The 20,571-nt window shown below is 40.3% G+C and overlaps 1 protein-coding gene across 2 annotated transcripts in view; it reads right to left on the bottom strand.

Moving 5' to 3' along the window:
* Positions 1 to 20,214, bottom strand: part of LOC137228975 (dynein axonemal heavy chain 11) — a 141,202-nt gene extending 120,988 nt beyond the window's left edge. For both annotated transcript variants that reach the window (XM_067746172.1, XM_067746173.1), the window contains exons 1-9: positions 20,019 to 20,214; positions 17,158 to 17,323; positions 16,260 to 16,362; positions 14,355 to 14,594; positions 12,671 to 12,832; positions 12,207 to 12,400; positions 8,190 to 8,352; positions 7,144 to 7,267; positions 6,582 to 6,724 (exon numbers count right to left, since the gene is read on the bottom strand). In XM_067746172.1, coding sequence (XP_067602273.1) covers positions 6,582 to 6,724; positions 7,144 to 7,267; positions 8,190 to 8,352; positions 12,207 to 12,400; positions 12,671 to 12,832; positions 14,355 to 14,594; positions 16,260 to 16,362; positions 17,158 to 17,323; positions 20,019 to 20,145 — 1,422 coding nt within the window. In that variant the 5' untranslated portion in view covers positions 20,146 to 20,214. The remainder of the gene's footprint in view (positions 1 to 6,581; positions 6,725 to 7,143; positions 7,268 to 8,189; positions 8,353 to 12,206; positions 12,401 to 12,670; positions 12,833 to 14,354; positions 14,595 to 16,259; positions 16,363 to 17,157; positions 17,324 to 20,018) is intronic.
* Positions 20,215 to 20,571: the final 357 nt, after the last annotated feature.

The raw sequence follows: 20,571 nt of genomic DNA on the forward strand, positions 1-20,571 counted from the left end.
AAGATTGATAAGATCTGAATCTTACTGAGAGAATCCTCCCGGGAATGGAGGTTTAGCCTAGAAACAATTCCTCGGTTTGATTGTTTTACCATCACCTTATTAACTTTGTGTATTTTCCTGTATCATCCCCTCACCTAATAACCTTTTAACTTCAATTATTTTTATGAGATTCAACAGAATTTTCACCATACACACATTCTATGAATATTTACCTTTATTTTCTTTCTAGGTAATACACAATGAAATCATTCCCACAGCCTTTCATGTGTGTATATTCTTCAGTACAGATTTTTACAAGAGTTAAAAATTTTTTTCATTGGGGAGTTTTAGTTCTTTTCTTTTTTTTTTTTTAATGCAAATTCATAAAGAAATTGCATGTGGAAGCCCAATAGACAGCAAAGAGCAAATGCATTCTTGAGGAGTAAAAACAGTAGGAATTATATTCCCCATTATATTTCCCTTCCTATATATTAATCCTGTATATATGAGGAGAAGAATCCCTTGTCATAGTTGCCCTGCTTGTCTCCAGGGCTGGCGCTGCCCACACATTACCTTCCAGGCCAGTCTGCAGCCCCATAACCTCGTATAATAGTGTTTTTCTTTTTCTAAAACAGAAAATCAGATGCCTGAATATCTATTAAGTGGGTCCATATGTGAACCATGTTATGCAAGGCTTCTGCGTTATGATCTGTGCTGCTCTGCTAGCAGCGTGGTTGCATTTTTGCTGACACAACGTGATAACTCGATACATGTGCAGTTGGGAGAACAAGCGCCATCGGTGCTGGCAAACCCCATTTTTAGGCATTTAACATATGATATAGGTAGCATTTCAAATTGGTAGTGTAAGGAAAGATTCTATGATAAGAGGTGTTGGGACAATTTGGGGGAGAAAAAGTAGAAAAGCCACCTTATACTGCACAAGGCAATCCAGGGCTAAACATTAAAGATACTATAAATTAATCTAAAGAAAATTCAGGATAATACTTTCATAACCACAGAGTATGAAAATGCTTCCTAAAAAGCCTTAACACACAAAATCCATGAAGAAAAAAAATCAGACTTATTTAATATATAAATGTAAAACAGAAGTCATTGTAAACAAAGTTAGCAGAATTATGGTGAACTTTGAAAAGAACTGCAACACTAAAACAGACAAGGACATTATGGACATATGGCTATTATTCAGCTATATAAAGAGCTCCTATAAATCAATAAAAAGTCTAACAAACCAATAGGAAAATTGGCAAAGGGTAAAAATGGATAAAGGTTTCCTACACTTATTTAAAATAAAGCATGTTTGAGTTAAATAGTTCACTCCATACACCAAATTCTTAGAATCATTTTTTTTTTTTTCCCCCTGTGGGAGACTTCGAATCAAAAAGGCAAAGAGGGAGGTAAAGAAAATAGTGAGAGATGTGAAAAAAAAACATAGTTCTGAGTATGTACTTTGTATGTGTGTCTATACACATAGAAAACTGGAAGAAAATATACCAGTATGTTTCCAGTTGTTATCTCTAGGCAATATAACTGAGCATAGTTTTTATTTTCTTCATATGGTTCTGTATTTTTAAGTTCTCTAAAATGAACATATATATCTTATGTTATCAGAAATGAATCTCCTCTCTCTATATACATATATATAACATATACTTATGTATGTATATAATACATAATATATATAATTTAAAAATACAGAACCATATGAAGAAAATAAAAACTACACACACATACCCCCACCCATAGATAGACAGACAGACAGTTAGATAACCAAACACACAGATAACTAAATTCTTGGGAAAGAATCAGGGGCTGCTACATACACTAAGGGTTCTTTTCCTTACGGCATCACATGGCCAGGAAGGAAGGCAAGAAAGAAGAGTTTTCAGGTTAACTAAAGTTATTAGGAGAGAAGATGAGAGTACTATATTCTAAGGGTAAATAAGAATTATGCAGGAAAGGATGCACACATACACAGATGTGAAGGAGAGGAGGCACTTGGCACTGACTCACCGGTCTACTTCAGCTGCCAACAGGTTCTCACTACCCCTGCATTCCAAATAGGAACTGAGTTTGGGTAGTGAGCATGGGTAATGGGGTGGTACCTACACATCATTTAGCTTGACCTGCCAGGTGTGCTCGCCAACTCTTGTAACACATTAAGCTTCCCGTGTTGCCCAGCTAGGAACATATGCAAAGGAAGCATCAGCTAGCTCATCAGAAATTCTGAGTCTTTAGCACATGCTGGTGAATATCACAATATATGAAACTAACAGAGAAATCCATTATTCCTTAGAAAAAATTCTGAGGATTTGCGGGCAATACACACAAATGAAGAGAAAGAAGCTGCCATTTTCTTGCTAAAAGGAGACCCGTTTCTTTGCCGCATCATTTCTCCCTCAGGGTAAGGTGCTGACCACTGATCTTTCTCATGATGCAGCAAACTAAGTGAAGGCCAAGAAGGATGAGAAGTATTTGAGGGAGAGATCTAATTCCTCCTCAGCATGTAACAAACAAAAAACAAACAAACAAAAATCTTCCTACTCATTTTAGTAGGGAAGAGATAAATTATTCAATTAGTAATCCTGTGACAATAGGGAAAAATTATCCATACCTAACTCCAAAATAAATTCTAGCTTGTACCAAGGTGCATACGAAAAAATGTGCCTATGAAAAGGCTCAGACAACAACAGAGGTAAATATAAAACTGATCTCGGTTTCGGTAAGGCCTGCCAAAGCATAGAATCACAGGAAACGCATAGAAGAAAGGCCTGATGGATTTAACAATATGAAAATGCAAAACTTCTGTACTATATGAATATTACTAAGTTCAAAAAGAACAACCATGTAATTATCTCAAGAGAGGCTGCAAAGAAATCCAATAGGTAGATATATCCTTGACAATACACATCCTGGTCAAAAGCCAACATATAATGTAATAGTGAAACATGAGAAACACCTTCTTTTGTAGATTTGCCAATGCAGTGAGGAAGGAGGATGGATAAACAGATTAGGAAAGACAAAATATCATTACCTGCAGGCTATATATCAACCAACTAATAGAAAATGATTGATGAGGCAGTAAGGTAGCTGGTTACAAAACTAAAAATCAACAGCTCTCCTATATAGAAACAATATACCAGTAGAAACTTTTATGAAGGAAATAGTTCTTCTACAAAAGCAATGTGACCTTTTATCATGAAGATTCAATTCTCCCTAATTTAAAAAAAAGCTTTCTGCAGGATTTCAACCAAAATTTAAATGAAATGTGTTTAGAATCTGACAAAATGATTCTGCTGTTTATCCAGACATTAAAAACATGTAAAAGCAACAAAGAAAAACTAGATAAGGGCAATGAAATACTAGATACGAAAAAGTATAATAAAGTTTTCATACCTTACATAGTACAGAGCTGGAATCAGTAGGAGTAACAAGAAAATAGAATAGAGGACGTGGAAATAGACCCAGTTAACATGGCTAGCTGGCATATAATAAAGATGGTCCTTTAAATTAGTAAGGAAGAAATACATGGTGTTGAGATAAAAACACATCTTTTGGGGGAAAAAAAAAAGTAACCTGAAACCTCTCGGCTCACTCTTTGTCATAAACAATAATAAATATATTCCAGATGTAGCATAGTTTTAAACATAAAGCATGAAAGCATGCAGGCCCTGGAATGGCTGACTGCTTCTATTCTAAACCAATTTCCAATTTTACTCATAAAGCCTTTGTGACAATATCCACTTCCCCATACTCCCTGGTAGGTGGAGGTGACAAGGGACACACCTGTGATCAGTAAGACATCAGCTTAGGGATTTGGGGCGAGCTTTGGATTCCTGATTCAGAGAGCCCCAAGTCTCCTTCCCCACTCTTTCTTCCTACCGGGAATATAGACCCTACTGCACTCATCGTGTGATCATGAGGCAGGAAGCAGCAGGGTGGTCACTGGCAGGAGAGAAAGACGGAAAAGCATGGGTTTGTAAGGGGATTACTGAGCTAGTCTGGACTCTGACATGGGAGGGAGGCTTTCAGGAACTGGTCTTGGACATTCTCTTCATTTGTAGCCCAAATGAGTTCCAGTTGCTTCTAGTGAAGAGTTTTTAAATCTTGGAGAGAAAACCGCTTTCCTAAATATGTAAGAAACCCCAAATCCATAAAGGCAGACACTGATTAATCTAGGATAAAAACTTAAAAATTTTTCCAGAGTTATAAACAAATAAACAGACATGTACCATATATACATTTAAAAGATAAATGATAGAACAGGAAAAATATCCAACACATATATATAAGCCTAATCGCTTAATATGCACAGAACTAATAAACAAAAAACCATGTACAATTCAGTGGAAAGCTGGGTCCTTTATGATTCAGCCTCGGAGGTTACTCAGCATCACTTCTGCTGAACTATACCCTACTCTATTAGCTGAAGCAGTCATAAGCCCACCCAGATCCAAAGGGAGGGGACCTGAATCCCACCTGTGAGTCAGAAGAGCATCAGAGAAATTGCAGGCACAATTTAAAACTGCTACAAGCTATAACTATTGAATTTAGCAATTCCCGAGTTAAGAATTTATCCTATAAGAGCAAGCAAAGCTGTGTATACAAGACGCATGTAAAGGACGCTCATGCTAGCATTATTTGTAACAGTGGTTGTCAAATTGCAGCATGCTTCAGAATCACCTGGAGGGTTTGTTAAAACATAGATTTCTGGGTCCCACCCGGAGTTTCTAATTTAAGAGTTCTGGGATGGGGCTGGAGAATTTGCATTTTTGAAAAGTTCCTAGGTGACGCTGATTCTGCTGCTCTGAACAACAGACTTGGACTGCTGCTGATTTATTACATTACTGTCTCAAATTCTATTATTGTACTTATTTTCCCATTTCACAAAGAAAATCTGATCCAAGTATATCGCAGTGGAACAGGGAGAAATCCCCGGCCTTGTTACAACCTGGCCAACAGATGCTTAGTCACATTTTTGATGGGCAGAAAACTCTTTGGGCAACTGAACCTTGAATTCTGATTTCTAACCTCAGCCCAGAATTGCTAAGACCAATGTGGAATTTGAAACAGGAGGGTGGAGAAGAATCATAGGTACTCTATTCCTTAACCTCCTCACAGAGGTATATTCACAGCTAATGCCACTTCCCATCCCTTCCTGCATACTCCAGGCTTTACAGGAGCTGCAAAGTCCATTCCTAACTTTATTTATTCATTTATTTTTGGCTGCATTGGGTCTTCATTGCTGCGTGCAGGCTTTCTCTACTTGTGGCGAGCAGGGGCTGCTCTTCCTTGTGGTGTGCGGGCTTCTCATTGCGGTAGCTTCTCTTGTTGTGGAGCATGGGCTCTAGGCACACAGGCTTCAGCAAATGCAGCACGTGGGCTCAGTAACTGCGGCACGTGGGCCCTACACGGGCTTCAGTAGTTGCGGCACAGGGGCTCAGTAGTTGTGGTGCTCAGGCTCTAGAGCGCAGGCTCTGTAGTTGTGGCACACGGGCTTAGTTGCTCCGTGGCATGTGGGATCTTCCCGGACCAGGGCTCGAACCCGTGTCCCCTGCATTGGCAGGAGGATTCTTAACCACTGTGTCACCAGGGAAGTCCTCTGGTCCTAACTTGACAGGTGTGGAATACTAGAAGGAGTAGCAAAGTAGTAACTTTTCTAGGTTATTAAGCATTACTATACTAGGAAGTCTCAATTTTCCATATTAGCATTTTCAATTGGCTTTCTGCCATGAGTGTGGAGGGGCTTCTTGTTCTAATACTTCATCCTTCTTGCTGCTTTTATTTGGTTATATTATATTCCTATATGCTACACTAAAGCATGGAGTAGTTTCTGTGGAGGAACCCTGGGTTGAGCCTCAGATCATCTGAGTGATAGGCCATAATTATTTGCCCTGAAGTACTAACAAAAGAGTCACTTCCTTAACTCAAACTCTTCCTCTGCTCCCTTAATGATTTACAAAACCCTTGCTTCACCCCAATTTACTTTCCCAGCCTGATCCACCTGGTTCTTCCTACAGGAATTCTCCATCCCAGTCATTTAGAGCTATCTGGGGTTTCTCCAGATATGCACCGTGCATTCCACCTTTACTCTTATATAAATGCTATTTCCTCTCCCTGAAAGTTCTTCCCCACCCCATCGCTTCCCCATGAATTCTAAGCCACACTTGACACACAGCACATCACTTCCTCCAGGAGGGTCTAGTGCCATTAGGAAGGATGCTATATGCCTCTGGAATCACACAGCACCATTCACACTGGTCCCATACTACCACTATTTGTGGTGTCTCTTGTCTCCTGTAATAGTGTAAGTTCCTCAAGGACAGAGACCATGTTCAGTTCACTCGAGGAGTGCAATCTGCTCAGAGCAGTGCTTTGTAGGAGCCCAGCATCACAGGAAACTTGAAGAAGGTGCCCTCCAGACACTCATGGAAAAATGCAAATGTCCTTTCAAAATGAATGACTGGATGTCCTTACAAAATGAATGAGTGGAATTCAAACTTCTCATATGAATTGCGAAACAGAACCATAGCAGAGTTCTAACAGCACGGTTAACTAAATCAAATAAAGCAAATGTTTCTTACTTTCAGCTGTAGTCGCACCCGGGCCAAAAAGAACTTCCAACAATTTTCTCTGGAGTCCACCATGCCCAGACCATGAACTTCACTACGAATTCCAGAAATTATCTTGTCTACATCTTCATCACTGAACAGATCAGGGATTTCCCCTGCCCCCAAAGGAATGAGTAGAATTATTAAAAGACTGCCACAATTTAAATTTTATACATGACTTGAAATGCTTTATAATACAAAGTTCACCTTTGAAGACTTTGAAACAGAAACGCAATTTTTCTTTTTGCATTTACAAGACACACAACACACTGAGGACAAGCTATGACGAATCCACCCACTAAACTCGCCCATGTAGGAATAACATTTACTTCACTGAAGGCCTCTCCAAGGCATCTCACATCCGCAAGCAGACTAAGAAAGAATATACTTCAAATTAGTTAGGTTTATAGGTTTCTCCTCAAAGAATGCCCCAGCAAACACCTCAAAGACAAATTATCTCTATTTAAAGTTCACTGAAACTACAGATCATTTGTCTTTGGGGAAGATCTTTCATGAAATGTGTTGATTTAATCACCTGATGCCAGCAAGTCATTAATCAGCACGAGAAAGCTCTCATCTAGAACCTGTGCATCTGTCAGCAGGAACGCAGTGGGCATGTTCTTGGCTCCGGTTCTGACGTACAAATTGGCAAGATCTACCTGTAAGGAAAGGAGGCCATTATTCACGCTGTATTAAAATGCTGGTGTGACGTGGGGAGTGTGTGTGCGAGGGCTAGGGAGAACTGAGGCGCTGCAATGGGAGGGCTGTGTGCTGTCCTTTCCCCCGTTTACATATTCTTTCCTCACAGTGACCATCTTCTTACGGGGGCAAACAGCATGATGTCACCTCCATTTCTGGCATATAATGATGAGTATCGTGTTTGTGGCCTAATGGAGCCCAAGATGCAAATAGGCTCCTGAGAAACAACTCCCTTCTCTTCCAGTAAAAGTGAATGCAGTAACGCCACTGTCAAGCAACGCAGTTAAAAGAAGTTTTTGTCTCATTTCAACAGCTGTCTACTTCATTGGCTGGTGTCTTATGTAGTTAGTTTTATTTAGTAATATTGAAAGCACGTGGTTTGGTTTTTTTTGCTTTAAAATAGCACTCGCCACAAACTCTAAGTACTATTTTGTAAGTACTGTTGTAACTCAAAAGCAAAATTTTAAAAACACGTCAGAGCTTCTTGACTGTGTTCCCATCATATTTTATTTTCATAATCTGCTTCAAAGTGGAAGAAATCTCTTCGCGCTTGTTAAAAAAAAGTAAAAAGAAAAGTATCTTTTTCCCCCTCACTCCATCGTATGGGGCCATGAATACTGCTGATTATCAAGTATGGTCAATGCAAAAGAAAAAACATGTTTGTGTAAGCAAGTATTTAATAAAATATTTTCTGAGCCAGTTCTACAGGCTTATAGGCTTATATACCTATAAATGTTGGTAGCAATTTGCTATTACTAATCTGACCATGAAGGAGAAACCGCCAACTAAATCCTCTAAAGAGCTTCCCCCCCCTCCATGGATGACGGGAGCACTTATATCCTAGGGCAGAAGGGGCGCGGGGATGCCCATCACTGTACTTACCCGAAGTTCTTGGATTCCAAAGCCTTCGGTCAGAGTGATCTGGAAGACCTCGAGGCTGCAAACGTGGGCCGCCAGGCGGGACAGGCTCTGCTTACCACTGCCCCCCACTCCAATCAAGAGCGCGTAACCCCGAGGAGCCCGCAGGATCCGGCTGATGCGACACCTGGGGAGAGGAAGCACACCCCCTGCAGATGATATCCAACGAGCCCCGGGGCCATGTCTGTTTCGTTTTTCACATATTTAGATACTAAATTCCGATTTTCATGTCAGACTTTCCGTCCCTGTTCCTCTGTCTTCCCATTAAACAAAGATGCCGCCCGAGTCTGCCCCCGCATCGCTTGCCTAACAAACCATCCTGGTTAATGACGTCTGGACTCTCACTGCTGTATTACTCTCCACCAGAAAAGGACAGAAAATGAAGACGTGGCCTTTCATCAAAGTGTCACATTTTCCTGATAAGCAAGAAAGATCCTAACCTCACATCAGCATCCACGTACAAGGACATCAAAGGGGGGATATTTTTGGGCCAGAAACCTTTGCTATAGAATTACTGTGGAAAGAATGGATTTGTTCAAACCAACACACACCTCACGTGTGACTTGCTTCATGCATTTTAAACACCTGCCTTTTTGTATGATTCTTAATGTCCTTTGCACTAAAGCTTTCCCTGTGCCTCGAGCTGTCTAAAACATTTACTGAAACTGTTAGAATCCCAGAGTTACATTTCTGGCGAGGTCAACTAATCCCTTGTTCTGTATTACTGAAGAGATTCTCAATGCTTAAACTTTTGGTACTATTGCTATATCTTACAGTTAGGAATAAGTTGGCTTTAACATGATCAAAATATGCGTTTGGTTGAAGAAATTTGCCATAATTATGTCATAAATATTAAGAAAAATAACAAAACAAAATATAAGCATATTGAAACCCAAATGCAGAAAAAAAAAAAAAAAACAAACAAAAAACCAAAAAACCACACTGTTGTATTTGCTCTCAGCTGCTTTCCTGAATGAATTTAAACTTCACGCCCTGAATGCTCCACATAGATTTTTTTTTTTTTAAAGAGTGCTTTTTGAAAAAATGAAGTTGGGGTCACTTATACAAGGACCAACACATGTGAGCATTTCCTGAAAACCTTCAATAGCTGAAAAGACAGGTTATCTTTCCAAGTTCAGCCATCGCATTACATTTTATTTGACAGGACCACACAACAAGACCACCTTGGGAAAGCTCTGAGGCTACTCTAACACGAGTGACACCCCAAGTTACAAAGCAGGGTTGTCATTTCATTTTAATGTGTGCTTTGAGGTCTACACCTCACCAGAGTCTCTCAGTGGCAAAAGTCCCTTTCTACAACATTCTAGGAGGACACTCTCTGAAATCATCTCTGACACTGAGTAAATCAGCTTCTAGCTCATAATCCCTGATCAAAGTAATGGCTTTCCCTTTAGGTCACCGAGAACTCTGTGTTGAAGGATTAGAGGGGAAGACTCTTCAGCGCCAATGGGACATCTCCTCCACCCGAGCCACGACAGACGGTCACTGTATACTAACCCAACCAGCAACAGTATTACTAATAACCCACTTATCACCACGGTCAGAGATTCTAACTGAAGCTTCCTGTCTGCGTAATCAGAGGATTGCAACTGCAAAGGGATCGATAAAACAATCAACACCTCACATGCTTATAATAACTGATGATGGGGAGACCTCCCAAGTTTTTCTTAGGCACTTGGGCTCAACATTTAATCTGCTCAAATTTTCTTCTGAAAATTGAAATCTCCACCTTTTTTGGGTCTGTTTGAGTCGCCTTCCTCACATACTTCCTTCTTTCTTGATTTATTTCATTATTTTAATCTTTGCCCAAATATCACTTGTTTGAAAAGCCAGTGTTGTTCACTGAATGGCTTCCCCCCAGACTCATATATTGAAGTCCTAACCTCCAGTATCTAAGGATATAAGCTTATTTGGAAATAGGGTGATTGAAGAAGAAACTAGTTAGGATGAGGTCATAGGGGAGTAGGGTGAGCACCTTATCCAGTACGACTGGTGTCCTTATAAAAAGGAGAAATTTGGATACAAACACACCCAAAGGGAAACTGCCATGTGAAGATTGGAGTTAGGCTGTCACAAGCCAGGGAACTACCAGAAGCAAGGAAAGAATTCTAGAACAGATCCTCCCCAGCACCTTCAGAAGGAGCACAGCCCTTCCAGCCCTTCAAATTTCTTGCCTCCAGAACTGTTGAGACAATAAATATCTGTTTTTCTAAACTTCCCAGTTTGTAGTGTTTTGTTAGAGCAGCTCTAGGAGACCAGGACAGCCACTGAGAAATAATGGTGACTAGGAGAACAGGATTGGAAGGAAAGATGCAATCGACTTCCCACATGGCAGCAGCAACGGCAAGCTGTTTAGACTTTTCAACAAATCCTGTCATTCCCGTGCTAAAATCTTACCCAAAGCTTCTCACTGCAGTTAGAATGAAATAAACCCTGCCTCCTCTGGTTAAAAGGAAACACACTGTACACGTGAGGCCTGTGCCCACCTCCCCATCTTGTCATATACTGCTCTCCCCACTTCGCCAGGATGCTGCCACAATGACCCTCTTTCTGCTTTTGAACGTTCAGTCTTGAGGCCACATGACATCTGCCCATACCTAGAATGTCCTTCCTCCAGATCTTTCCATGCCTAGCTCCTGCGTATCATTTTGATCTCACCTTAAATGTCACCTCCTCACATAGATAGCCAGTCCCTCTTTGGGAATCCACATGTTTATTTCTCAGAGTCAATCAATTTTATTCCTCAGCAGGACATACCACTTTCTGCCATTTTTCTCACTTATTTGTTCATATCCGTATAAATGCATCGCATCACTAAAACATAAGCTCGATTAGAGAAAGAACTAGACTGTCTTTGCTGCTGTCTCCCCAGTACCTCAGGCAATGTCTGACAGCAGGGGTGCCACAGACAGTCGCATAATCTGTGCACTGCACAGGATGCCCAGGCTAGGAGGTAAGAGCCTTGTCAGCCATGCTCTACACCAGGAGAGGGGTCTTTTTCTAATTTTCTACCCAGAAAACATGGCCCTCCCTCTTTTTTTCTAATATGCACATAAGTACTGAATAGGCTGGCAATGTTCCTCTTTAGCACTAAGTAGGCACTCAATCAACATTCTTAACCAAAGAAAATCAGTTTGAGTCCATCCTGCCTCTGCCACTTACGAACTTTAAGACTTTGAACAAGTCACTTACCTTCCTCTTTCTTAATATTCTTACCTAACAGAGGTACAGTAAAAGAAAATGAAATTATGGCTCTGATAGCACTTCAAAAAGTAGTGTACCTTGTAAGACCTTATTAAGATTGTGACATAATTTATAGAGACACTTAATATTTTTTAAAGGATCCATGACACCTAAACCTATTATTATTTATTTATTCATTTATATAAAACTCATCTACTATTATACAAAGAATTACGTTTGATATTCTTGTATTTGCTGAAGGTAAGCAATAAAAGCTCTTAGTGACCTTCTCTGAATCAGGCCCATACAGTCATAGTTATATAAACTAAGAAGATTTGAATGACTTTTTGCAGAAGATAATTTTCTCATCTAACTCAGATTATCAATTACTTTTCTTTAGTGTAAAAGTCAATTTCCTTCCTACATATGTACATTCTTGAGGTCTTCTACAAGTTGCCTCTGGCTTATGACATGGTAAGTGGCTGCATTTACTGGGATGTGACATATTTATGTCATTTAAGAGGGTTGTGGCTTACCTTTGTTTTTTCTTCTTGTGTTGTCAATCAAGTTTTCTTTTTTTCTTTTTTTTTTTGAGGTAACATTGGTTTTTAACATTATTTAAGTTTCGTGGAGACACTTAGTTTTATACTGTATGGCAAACAAGAAGTAAGAACTGATAGTTCCAAGTACTCAACAGATCACACTGAACAACAACAACAATTGTGGACACCCAGCCATTTTTACTTTGTGGAAAAGCATCACAGCCAGTCAACTCACACATGTTGCATGGCGTCTTCAAATAAAACAAGGTGCATGGCGGCATTGAGTTCGTTGTAGTTATCTAAGGCTTCGGTCAGAAATGTCCTCAGCACCTCCCAGTCTCTCATCGGCAGGTAACACGGGTCTTTGCTGCCATTAGCAAAATGGCAGTAGATGAGGGGCTGTTGAAGCAGCACGGAGCTGTCTACACCCTGCAGGAGGAGGAAGAGAAAGACACGGTCGTGTCAGTCTCCAGAAATGATTCATCTGGAGGCAGAGTGGCCTATGCAGGGAAAAGCTTGCAAATCAAACCATGAGTAGGTGGGTATGCTGCTCCCCAGTACAGGCCAACTGCACCCTGGGGTCACAGCTGTTTCAGCCAGGTAAGCGTACGCACAATTCATTCACATCCTTATCCCATTTCTGCCCCAATGCCAATTTGTGCCAGAGCAAACAGTGACCTCTGGCATTCATTTACTTACTTCAAAATATTTACTAGCAGTTTCCAGCATGTTTTTATGAAACAAATTACGATCCTTTGTGTCTATCAGTTTGTCTCCATAAACACGAGAAGATTCATGAAGCCACAGGCATATTAAATCATTTGGACCCTTTAAACACTCAGGAGAAGCAAATAAAATCCCCTACAAGGCAAGAGTGATAAATATTAAAACTTCAGAAGGTGGTGGCATTCCATGATAATATTTCCTTTTAACGTTTTCTTTAACTGTGAACTGAATTTAGCAATACACTGAGTTACAAGAAGTATTATAAAGAGTAGTAGATACATATTAGTAGTTGTACTCTCTGATAAGCAACATTTAAAAAATTAACTGTCATTTATACCCATTTTTAGGAATGCAGCTAACACTGTACTTCAAGAGTCAGCCTAGGAACTAAATACCAGATTTTAGAACTTGTACCTGCTGCCTTCAGTGAATTAAGTTTCCAAAACCAGAGTACAAACAGCAAACATGAAAGTCACAGGATGATAATAATTTTTACTCTAAAATCCTGTGATATCATTTAATCTAACCCTTTCATTTCACAGACGAAACATATGAGACCCAAAGTCCACTGCCTGAATTCACCCTTCATGGGTAGTCAAAGCATTTTTATTCCCCCCTTTCCTCAACACTGTCCTTCATATCTTGGATTCACATAGACCCAGTCCTCCTGGAGAGAGTCACTGTGCTCTGGGCTTATGGGACAACACCAAGGGAGTCATAGAGACTTAGCTGCAAAGGCTAAAGAACTGGTTGATATCAGGCGTAGCTGAAAGACTGGATATGAACTGTGAGAAGACAGGCCTCTCACCCCATGGTCTCCCTTCCCTCCTAAGATCAAAAATCTGCTTTTAAACACCACTTTATTGAGCACAGTCTTTCAGGCGGGTGCTAGAAATATCGAGATGAAAAGGAATGGTCCGCGTTCTGCGGAAACTTTTGCCTAATGCGGTGTGAGTTTTGAAGCAGTTGTGGAGTGATTTAGAAAGGAGGGCTATAAAAGTATAAAGAAACAAAAATCACCAAACATAAAGAAGTCTCATAAAGTTTTCATATTCAATCAGTTTACTACTTCTGTCACAAAAGAACTTTGAGCCATAAATAACTCTTCAACTGCTTTTACTCTACCAAGTAGGCCACATAAGTTGGATATTTTCAAAATTCTAAAGTTTTGAATTCCTTCTTTGGAACTTCTTTTCTAAATCATATACATACATACTGCCCTTTTACCAGATAAGCAAGTTAAGTGTCAATGCCAAACCAAAATAATCTAGGAATTTAAGAAATTATAATTTCTCTTGATGCATGTTTTAAAACTGTATCACATACATATTAAAAAATGAAAAATTATCCCTCTTACTTGTACAGAAAGAAACACTCAAATATTTATATGGAATAAATGAAATAGGGAACTAAGATTTCTACCTTAGCTTCTGTTGCTAAGTCTCTAGCAACCTAAGAGGACTCACTACTCTCACTGACAAAATGGGACTAATAAACCTGCCATACTAACTTCATAGAGAAGTTTATGGTGGAAAATGAAAGAATACATGCTCAAGTACGTAGCATAGTTTTCGACTAAGTTCTATGAATGAACGCCATTAATACTGCTATAATCAGTGTTCTACTCAAGACACATAACACAGAGCCACTGAGGTACCTGGAAGACGTTTGACAGGTCTCTCAGATTAAAGAGGTAGTGGAATTTAATGGCTGTGGGTAAAAAGTTGTGTGTCATGGTCTGATGGAATGCGATTGCTGCCTGTATCAAAGTGGGGCCACTCCTGAGAAGTGACGGACCAAATGCTTGCTGCTGGAAATGGAAATTCAGGATTTGGCTGTAGATAGTGTTTAGTGCATCCATGGATGGAAAGTTGAATGCAAACACTGTGAAATGTCTCTGAAAAGAAAAACAAATATAAGAGTTGCATAAAATACAAAATGTAATGGGACCAGTAGATTACAAAAAAAGGGCAGGGACCTTATTTTTTCAACTCTTCCTCTATCCATGCCCATTGCCATGTAACTTGGTAGTGCCTTCCACTCTCTCAGACTTCCCATTAGACTTGTTCAAGGCAACAGAAGGAGGTAGAAGTAACAGGGTACCAGTCACTGTCAGACGCTTGTGTTTCCACTTGCTGTCTTAAGGCTCTACCTCTGCAATGAATTCTACATGCCTGCCATAGGATGAGAGACACATGACACAGAGCCACGTTGTCCCAATCACAACCATTCTAGCCAAAGCCACCCTGAGTAGCTGACAGTTAACTCCCCAACATGTGAACAAGTCCAGCCAAGATCAGCAGAGTCACCCAGCTGAGCTTCAAGTGACCGCTCATAAACTAGTAAACAACACTGACTGTTGTATGCTGTTGTTGTATGTACGGTGGTGGTGGTGGTGACTATTTAAAAGCTTACATGCACTCAGAAAACCTGAACGTAAATATTTACTGTAGCTTTCCTCAGAATTGCCAAAATGTGGAAACAATCAAGGCATCCTTAAATAAGTAAATGGATAAACAAACTATGGTACATCCAGACAATGAGTATTATTCAGTGATAAAAAGAAATGAGCTATCGAGACATGAAAAGACATGGAGGAACCTTAAATGCATATTTACGCTAAGTAAAAGAAGCCAGTCTGACAGGCGTAGAGAATGGACTTGAGGACACAGGGAGGGGTAAGGGTAAGCTGGGACGAAGTGAGAGTAGCACTGACGTATATGCACTACCGGATGTAAAACACATAGCCAGTGGGAAGCAGCCACATAGCGCAGGGAGATCAGCTCGGTGCTTTGTGACCACCTAGAGGGGTGGGATAGGGAGGGTGGGAGGCAGATGCAAGAGGGAAGAGATATGGGGATATATGTATACGTATGGCTGATTCACTTTATTATACAGCAGAAACTAACACACCATTGTAAAGCCATTATACTCCAATAAAGATGTTAAATTAAAAAAAGAAAGAAAGAAAGAAAAAAGCCAGTCTGAAGAGGCTACATACTATATGATTCTAACTATACGACCCTCTGGAAAAGGCAACACCATAGAGACAGGAAAAGGATCAATGGTTGCCAGGGATTCCGCGGTGAGGGGGTTGGGGGAGGGAGGGCTGAACAGGTGGAGGGAGTACGGGAGATTTTTAGGACAGTGAAACTACTCTGTGTGATACTCTAATGACAGATACCTGTAATTATACATTTGCCAAAACCCACAGAATGTGTAACACAAAAAATGAACCCTAATGTAAACTTTAGACTTCAGTTAATAATAACTTATCAATATTGGCTCATCAGATGTAACAGATGCAGCACACTAATGCAAGGTGTTTTTAAATGGGTCACGGTGAGTATACAGGAACTCTCCGTACTTTCAGCTCATTTTTCTGTAAACCTGAAACTGCCCTAAAAAGTCTATTAATTAAAATAAGTTTCCATGCTTCACCAAATGTCCAGTAGAACCATTCATCCTAATCTTTACCCCAAAGCACTAAGAATCAAGATCTACAATGTGTGAGTATGATATTCAGGGGATCTTTGGAGGAGAGTAGTATTCAACACCCTACCTGTAGTCTAGGATTGACAGTGAAACTGCCCACCATCGGATTCATGCAGGCAACATACTGACAGCTGTGGATTTCTTTAAGCATCACTTTCTGTCTATCATACCTGCAAGACAGAAAACAGAACCTTAAGTCCCAAAGCTCAAAATGACAACAAAACCCACCAATCCATAAAGGACTTCACAAATTGTTTCTTTCGATCTTTACAATCGCTCTGTGAGGTTGAGCTTGTTAGCCTACCTGAGAGACATAAAAACTAAAGCTCAGACAACTGAAGACTACATGGCTCCTTTGATGCCAGAATCAACATATGGAGCCGAATCAATAGGTACTATTACTGCTTATAGATTCTCATGTGAGTTTGGTTAGAAACACCCACAGCAAGACTGGGGGATTGCAGACTGCAATGCCCAGATATTACCAGATAGTTACATCCCACAGAAAATGTCAAGCTTCCCCTAAGTAATTGAGTGTGAGTTAATGCATTAAGGAGCTTAACGTTTAAACTAGACAGTTTACGTCTCTAAGATACTTTTCAATCCACTTCTTCCAAAGATTCAAAGCAAACCTATTCCATTTAAGATGAGCAACAGGGGATGCAAAGTGAAACCCAAAACGTATCATAGAAAACGCTCCTCAGAAGAGGAAGAAACTGGGGTAATTCCATTTTTTTTAAAACATCTTTATTGGAGTATAATTGTTTTACAATGGTGTGTTAGTTGCTGCTGTATAGCAAAGTGAATCAGCTATACATATACATATATCCCCATATCTCCTCCCTCTTCTCTTGTGTCTCCCTCCCACCTTCCCTATCCCACCCCGCTAATTCTATTTTTAAATGTTTATCCATAGTCATAATAAGTAGATTTTGGTAGAAAATACAATACAGACAATCGCTTACCAGTGACCATAATCAATATGCTGTCGAATCAGAGTGTGGGGCTGAACAGTGCCATATAAGTCCACTGCAGGCATATTCATGTCGTCGATAAAATAAACCAATTTTTTATTTCCTCCTGGACCATAGTTACGACCAGCTTTTTTCTCTAGAGGTTTCTCAAGAATTCCTGAAACCAATGTATAATTCTGTCCACCAAATAAAATGTAACCTTCTGTTTATATATAATAAAATATAAATATATTTATATATGAATATAAAATAGAACCTTAGTCCTTTTTTCTCGTTTTTCCTCATCCTCTCCCCATTTCACCCACTGTGTGGCTTCAAGTACCATTTCTCTGCAGGTTAATCCCAGAAACATGTCTCTGTTCACCACCTTCTATGTCACACTCTCCTCGAGCTCACCTTGACTCTCCTTTCCTAGAGAGTCAGTATCTGCAGCGTGATGTCACACTGGCCATCACATCTGAGACCACACCATTGCTGACCTTTGCACCTTCCTTCCCTGTACCTACTGTAAAACACGAACCACTGCTGGTCCACCCAGAACCTGGTGGATCAGTCTTTCTTTATCAAAATAGAGCCTAGGGACAGCTCAAGAATTTCTCACACCTCTCTTCTTGGGCCACAGGGTGCAGAAGTACAAGATACTGTATGTAGACATTATCCTGTGTATACATCAAATTACATTTCTTCACATGCGTATCTGACTTTGTGTCGGTATGTTTAAGAGAAACTCATGAGTATAGAAAATCTTGAACAGTGTGGATCTGAGATGTAGCATCTAATTACTTGCCGACTCTCTAAATGGACTATAAATAGCTTGAGGATGAGGAACTATATCATGCTCATCTCTGTATTCCTGATGACAACCACAACAAACAAGTAACTGTTAAATGAACAAAGGAATGAATGAATGAATGAAGAAATATACAATGAATAAATTAACAAACCCCTCTTCCAAGCAGCATATCTGCATTTCCAAATGCTTGCTGGACAACAGTTCCTATTAGCCATTGGCACCTGGACGTTTGGCCAACACCAAATACGCCTGTTCCCAAACTCAATTTAACAAGCCTCTTCCCCACTCACAACCCATCTCTTCTTTTTAGACTTCTGTGCTCCTGTTTATAGAATTCACATCTCCCAGTCAACCAGAAGCAAAGCCTGAATTTAGTCTTTCCCTCCTGGTCCCTGATTGGCCCAACCACAGCCTGAACATGTCTCTTCCTTTTCGCCTTTCCCGCTACAACTCTAGAACAGGGCACCATTTCATTTGGCTAGCACACTGCTCAAGGGGACTGGTCTCCCCACCACAGACTTCTCCTCCCAAAGCAGAGCCTGCATCTTGTCAGTTCCTTGCTCCCCATCAATGGCTCACCATTTCCTACCATATGAAATATGTTCTCTTCCACTTGCATCTCAGCTCTCTCCACAGTCACAGTGACCAACCGTCCCAGGTTGCCTGGGACGATCCCAGTTTTAGCACTACAAATCCCATATCTTCCCAGCCTTTGGCAAAGTAGACAACTGGTCACTCCATCTATAATAGAACTCCAACCCGCCACTCCAGCCTTTGCCCTATCTTCTGCCTGACCACTATGCTTCAGTCAACTTAGAGATTCAATTAGTTGAATATGTCCCACAATTTCCTCTCTTTCATGTCTTTGCTTAAGCTGATTCTTCTATCCTAAGTCCCCTTTTTGCCTGCATACCACCCCATCTCAAAGGTCTGAAACCCTTTCTTTAGAGTACACTACCTCTTTCTATTCCTCATGCTAATAGGCAATGTCTAAATCTATTCATGCCTGTATCCCTTCCAAGAATTAGCAAGCTGAACTTTGTTCAACTACTACATTGCAGCCCTAGTCTTCCATTTACAAGCGATAAAGTGATCCCTTCTTCTGTGTCTGCAAATGAAAAACATGTATTGTACACAGTGTCTGGAGAGAAAGTAGATAAATCATACATATTTGCTAAAGAAATGAATGAAAAACTTCTGAGTCAGCTTTTTAACTGTTCCAGTCACAACGATGAAGAAGACAAACTTGATTAAGAAAGAGATCACAGAAAAATCGTTCTTGGCCGAGTTGATGTCCGTGATAAGAAAATACGTTATTAATCTTTACTGATAGAGCTGAGAAAACAGCAACAACACACACAACAAGAAAACGCGTTCAGGGCAACAGGTTTCCTACAGTAGCGGACAGAAGGGAGTTCTGCTGCCCCCATTCAGCACAGCCCCATTGCTGTGCTGGCCAGAGTGACAGAGTTACCACTATCAGCTCTTTATATCGATATCAGTGCTTCTCTACTTCTACACATCTACTTCATGTGCCCTTCCAAACTCAGAATGCCCCAAATCTATGTGGTTCCTTTGATTACGCTGACACATGTATTCAACAGTTAAAAATTATTCTCATAGCTCTTCTAAAATTTAACTAACAACCTGGGGCCTGTCATTTCATCAATACAGTTTGAATGAATTTCCCCCTAAATCAATCCCTTACTTGAAAAGGTAACCAGTGCACTCTTCCTGGAGTATATTCTTCTGTTGCTAGGGCTCCGTGAAATTGATGAAAGCTAACCAAATGGTTTAGAGGCAAAGCAATGAACACTGTTGACATAAATTCTTGCTGTTCTATAGAGTAGTAACCCACATAAAGCCAGGAGAGATATGGAAAGCCAAAAATCACAATATTCAGACAAAGTATATTTAGCCAGAATGGTGATAAGTAAAAATGCATCCTAAGCAAAATGTCTAAAGCCTAGCAAAAGTAATCATTTCTTTGGGCTGCATGTTCTGCCCTTGACAGTTTCTGATCTCTTGTTTCTCAAGTATGAACAGGAGGAACACTTACTCTGCAGAGCTGCCGATGTTGTGTAGTAGTTGAAAGGCACATGGGACACTATATAAGCCTCGGAGAGACCTGCTAGTATGTCACCTACAAAGACTGTTTTTCCCACTCCAGCGTTTCCTACCAGCATCAGCGGCTGTCCTTTCTCAAGCAACAACTCTGTGAAATATTGAAGACAAGTTGTCTCTGATGTGTGAACCAGAACTCTCTGGAGAGAAAAATAGAATGAGAGAAAGATCAGAGAGAGAGGCATTCCAAAATTTTGTACCTGAACCAACCCAGTCATTTTAGAATTGAGACCAAATGAATTCTTAGTTCTAAACAGCCAGTAGGAGAGATTCCACTTAATTTCTTGTTTTGAATGATCAGTTCAGACATCACAGCTTGAGAAGAGCAGTTGGGTAGTGCCATCAAAGTGCCACAGCAGAAGCAACTGATTTATGTTTTACAGTTAAGAGCTAGCACCGAAGGCTCCCTATCACGGAATACCTACACTCTGCCTAACCTTGTGTTACACATACAAGGGAATGCAGTAAATGCTTAAGAAACTGTCCAC

The sequence above is a fragment of the Pseudorca crassidens genome, chromosome 8 (assembly GCF_039906515.1).
Source record: "Pseudorca crassidens isolate mPseCra1 chromosome 8, mPseCra1.hap1, whole genome shotgun sequence".
Classification (NCBI taxonomy): domain Eukaryota; kingdom Metazoa; phylum Chordata; class Mammalia; order Artiodactyla; family Delphinidae; genus Pseudorca; species Pseudorca crassidens.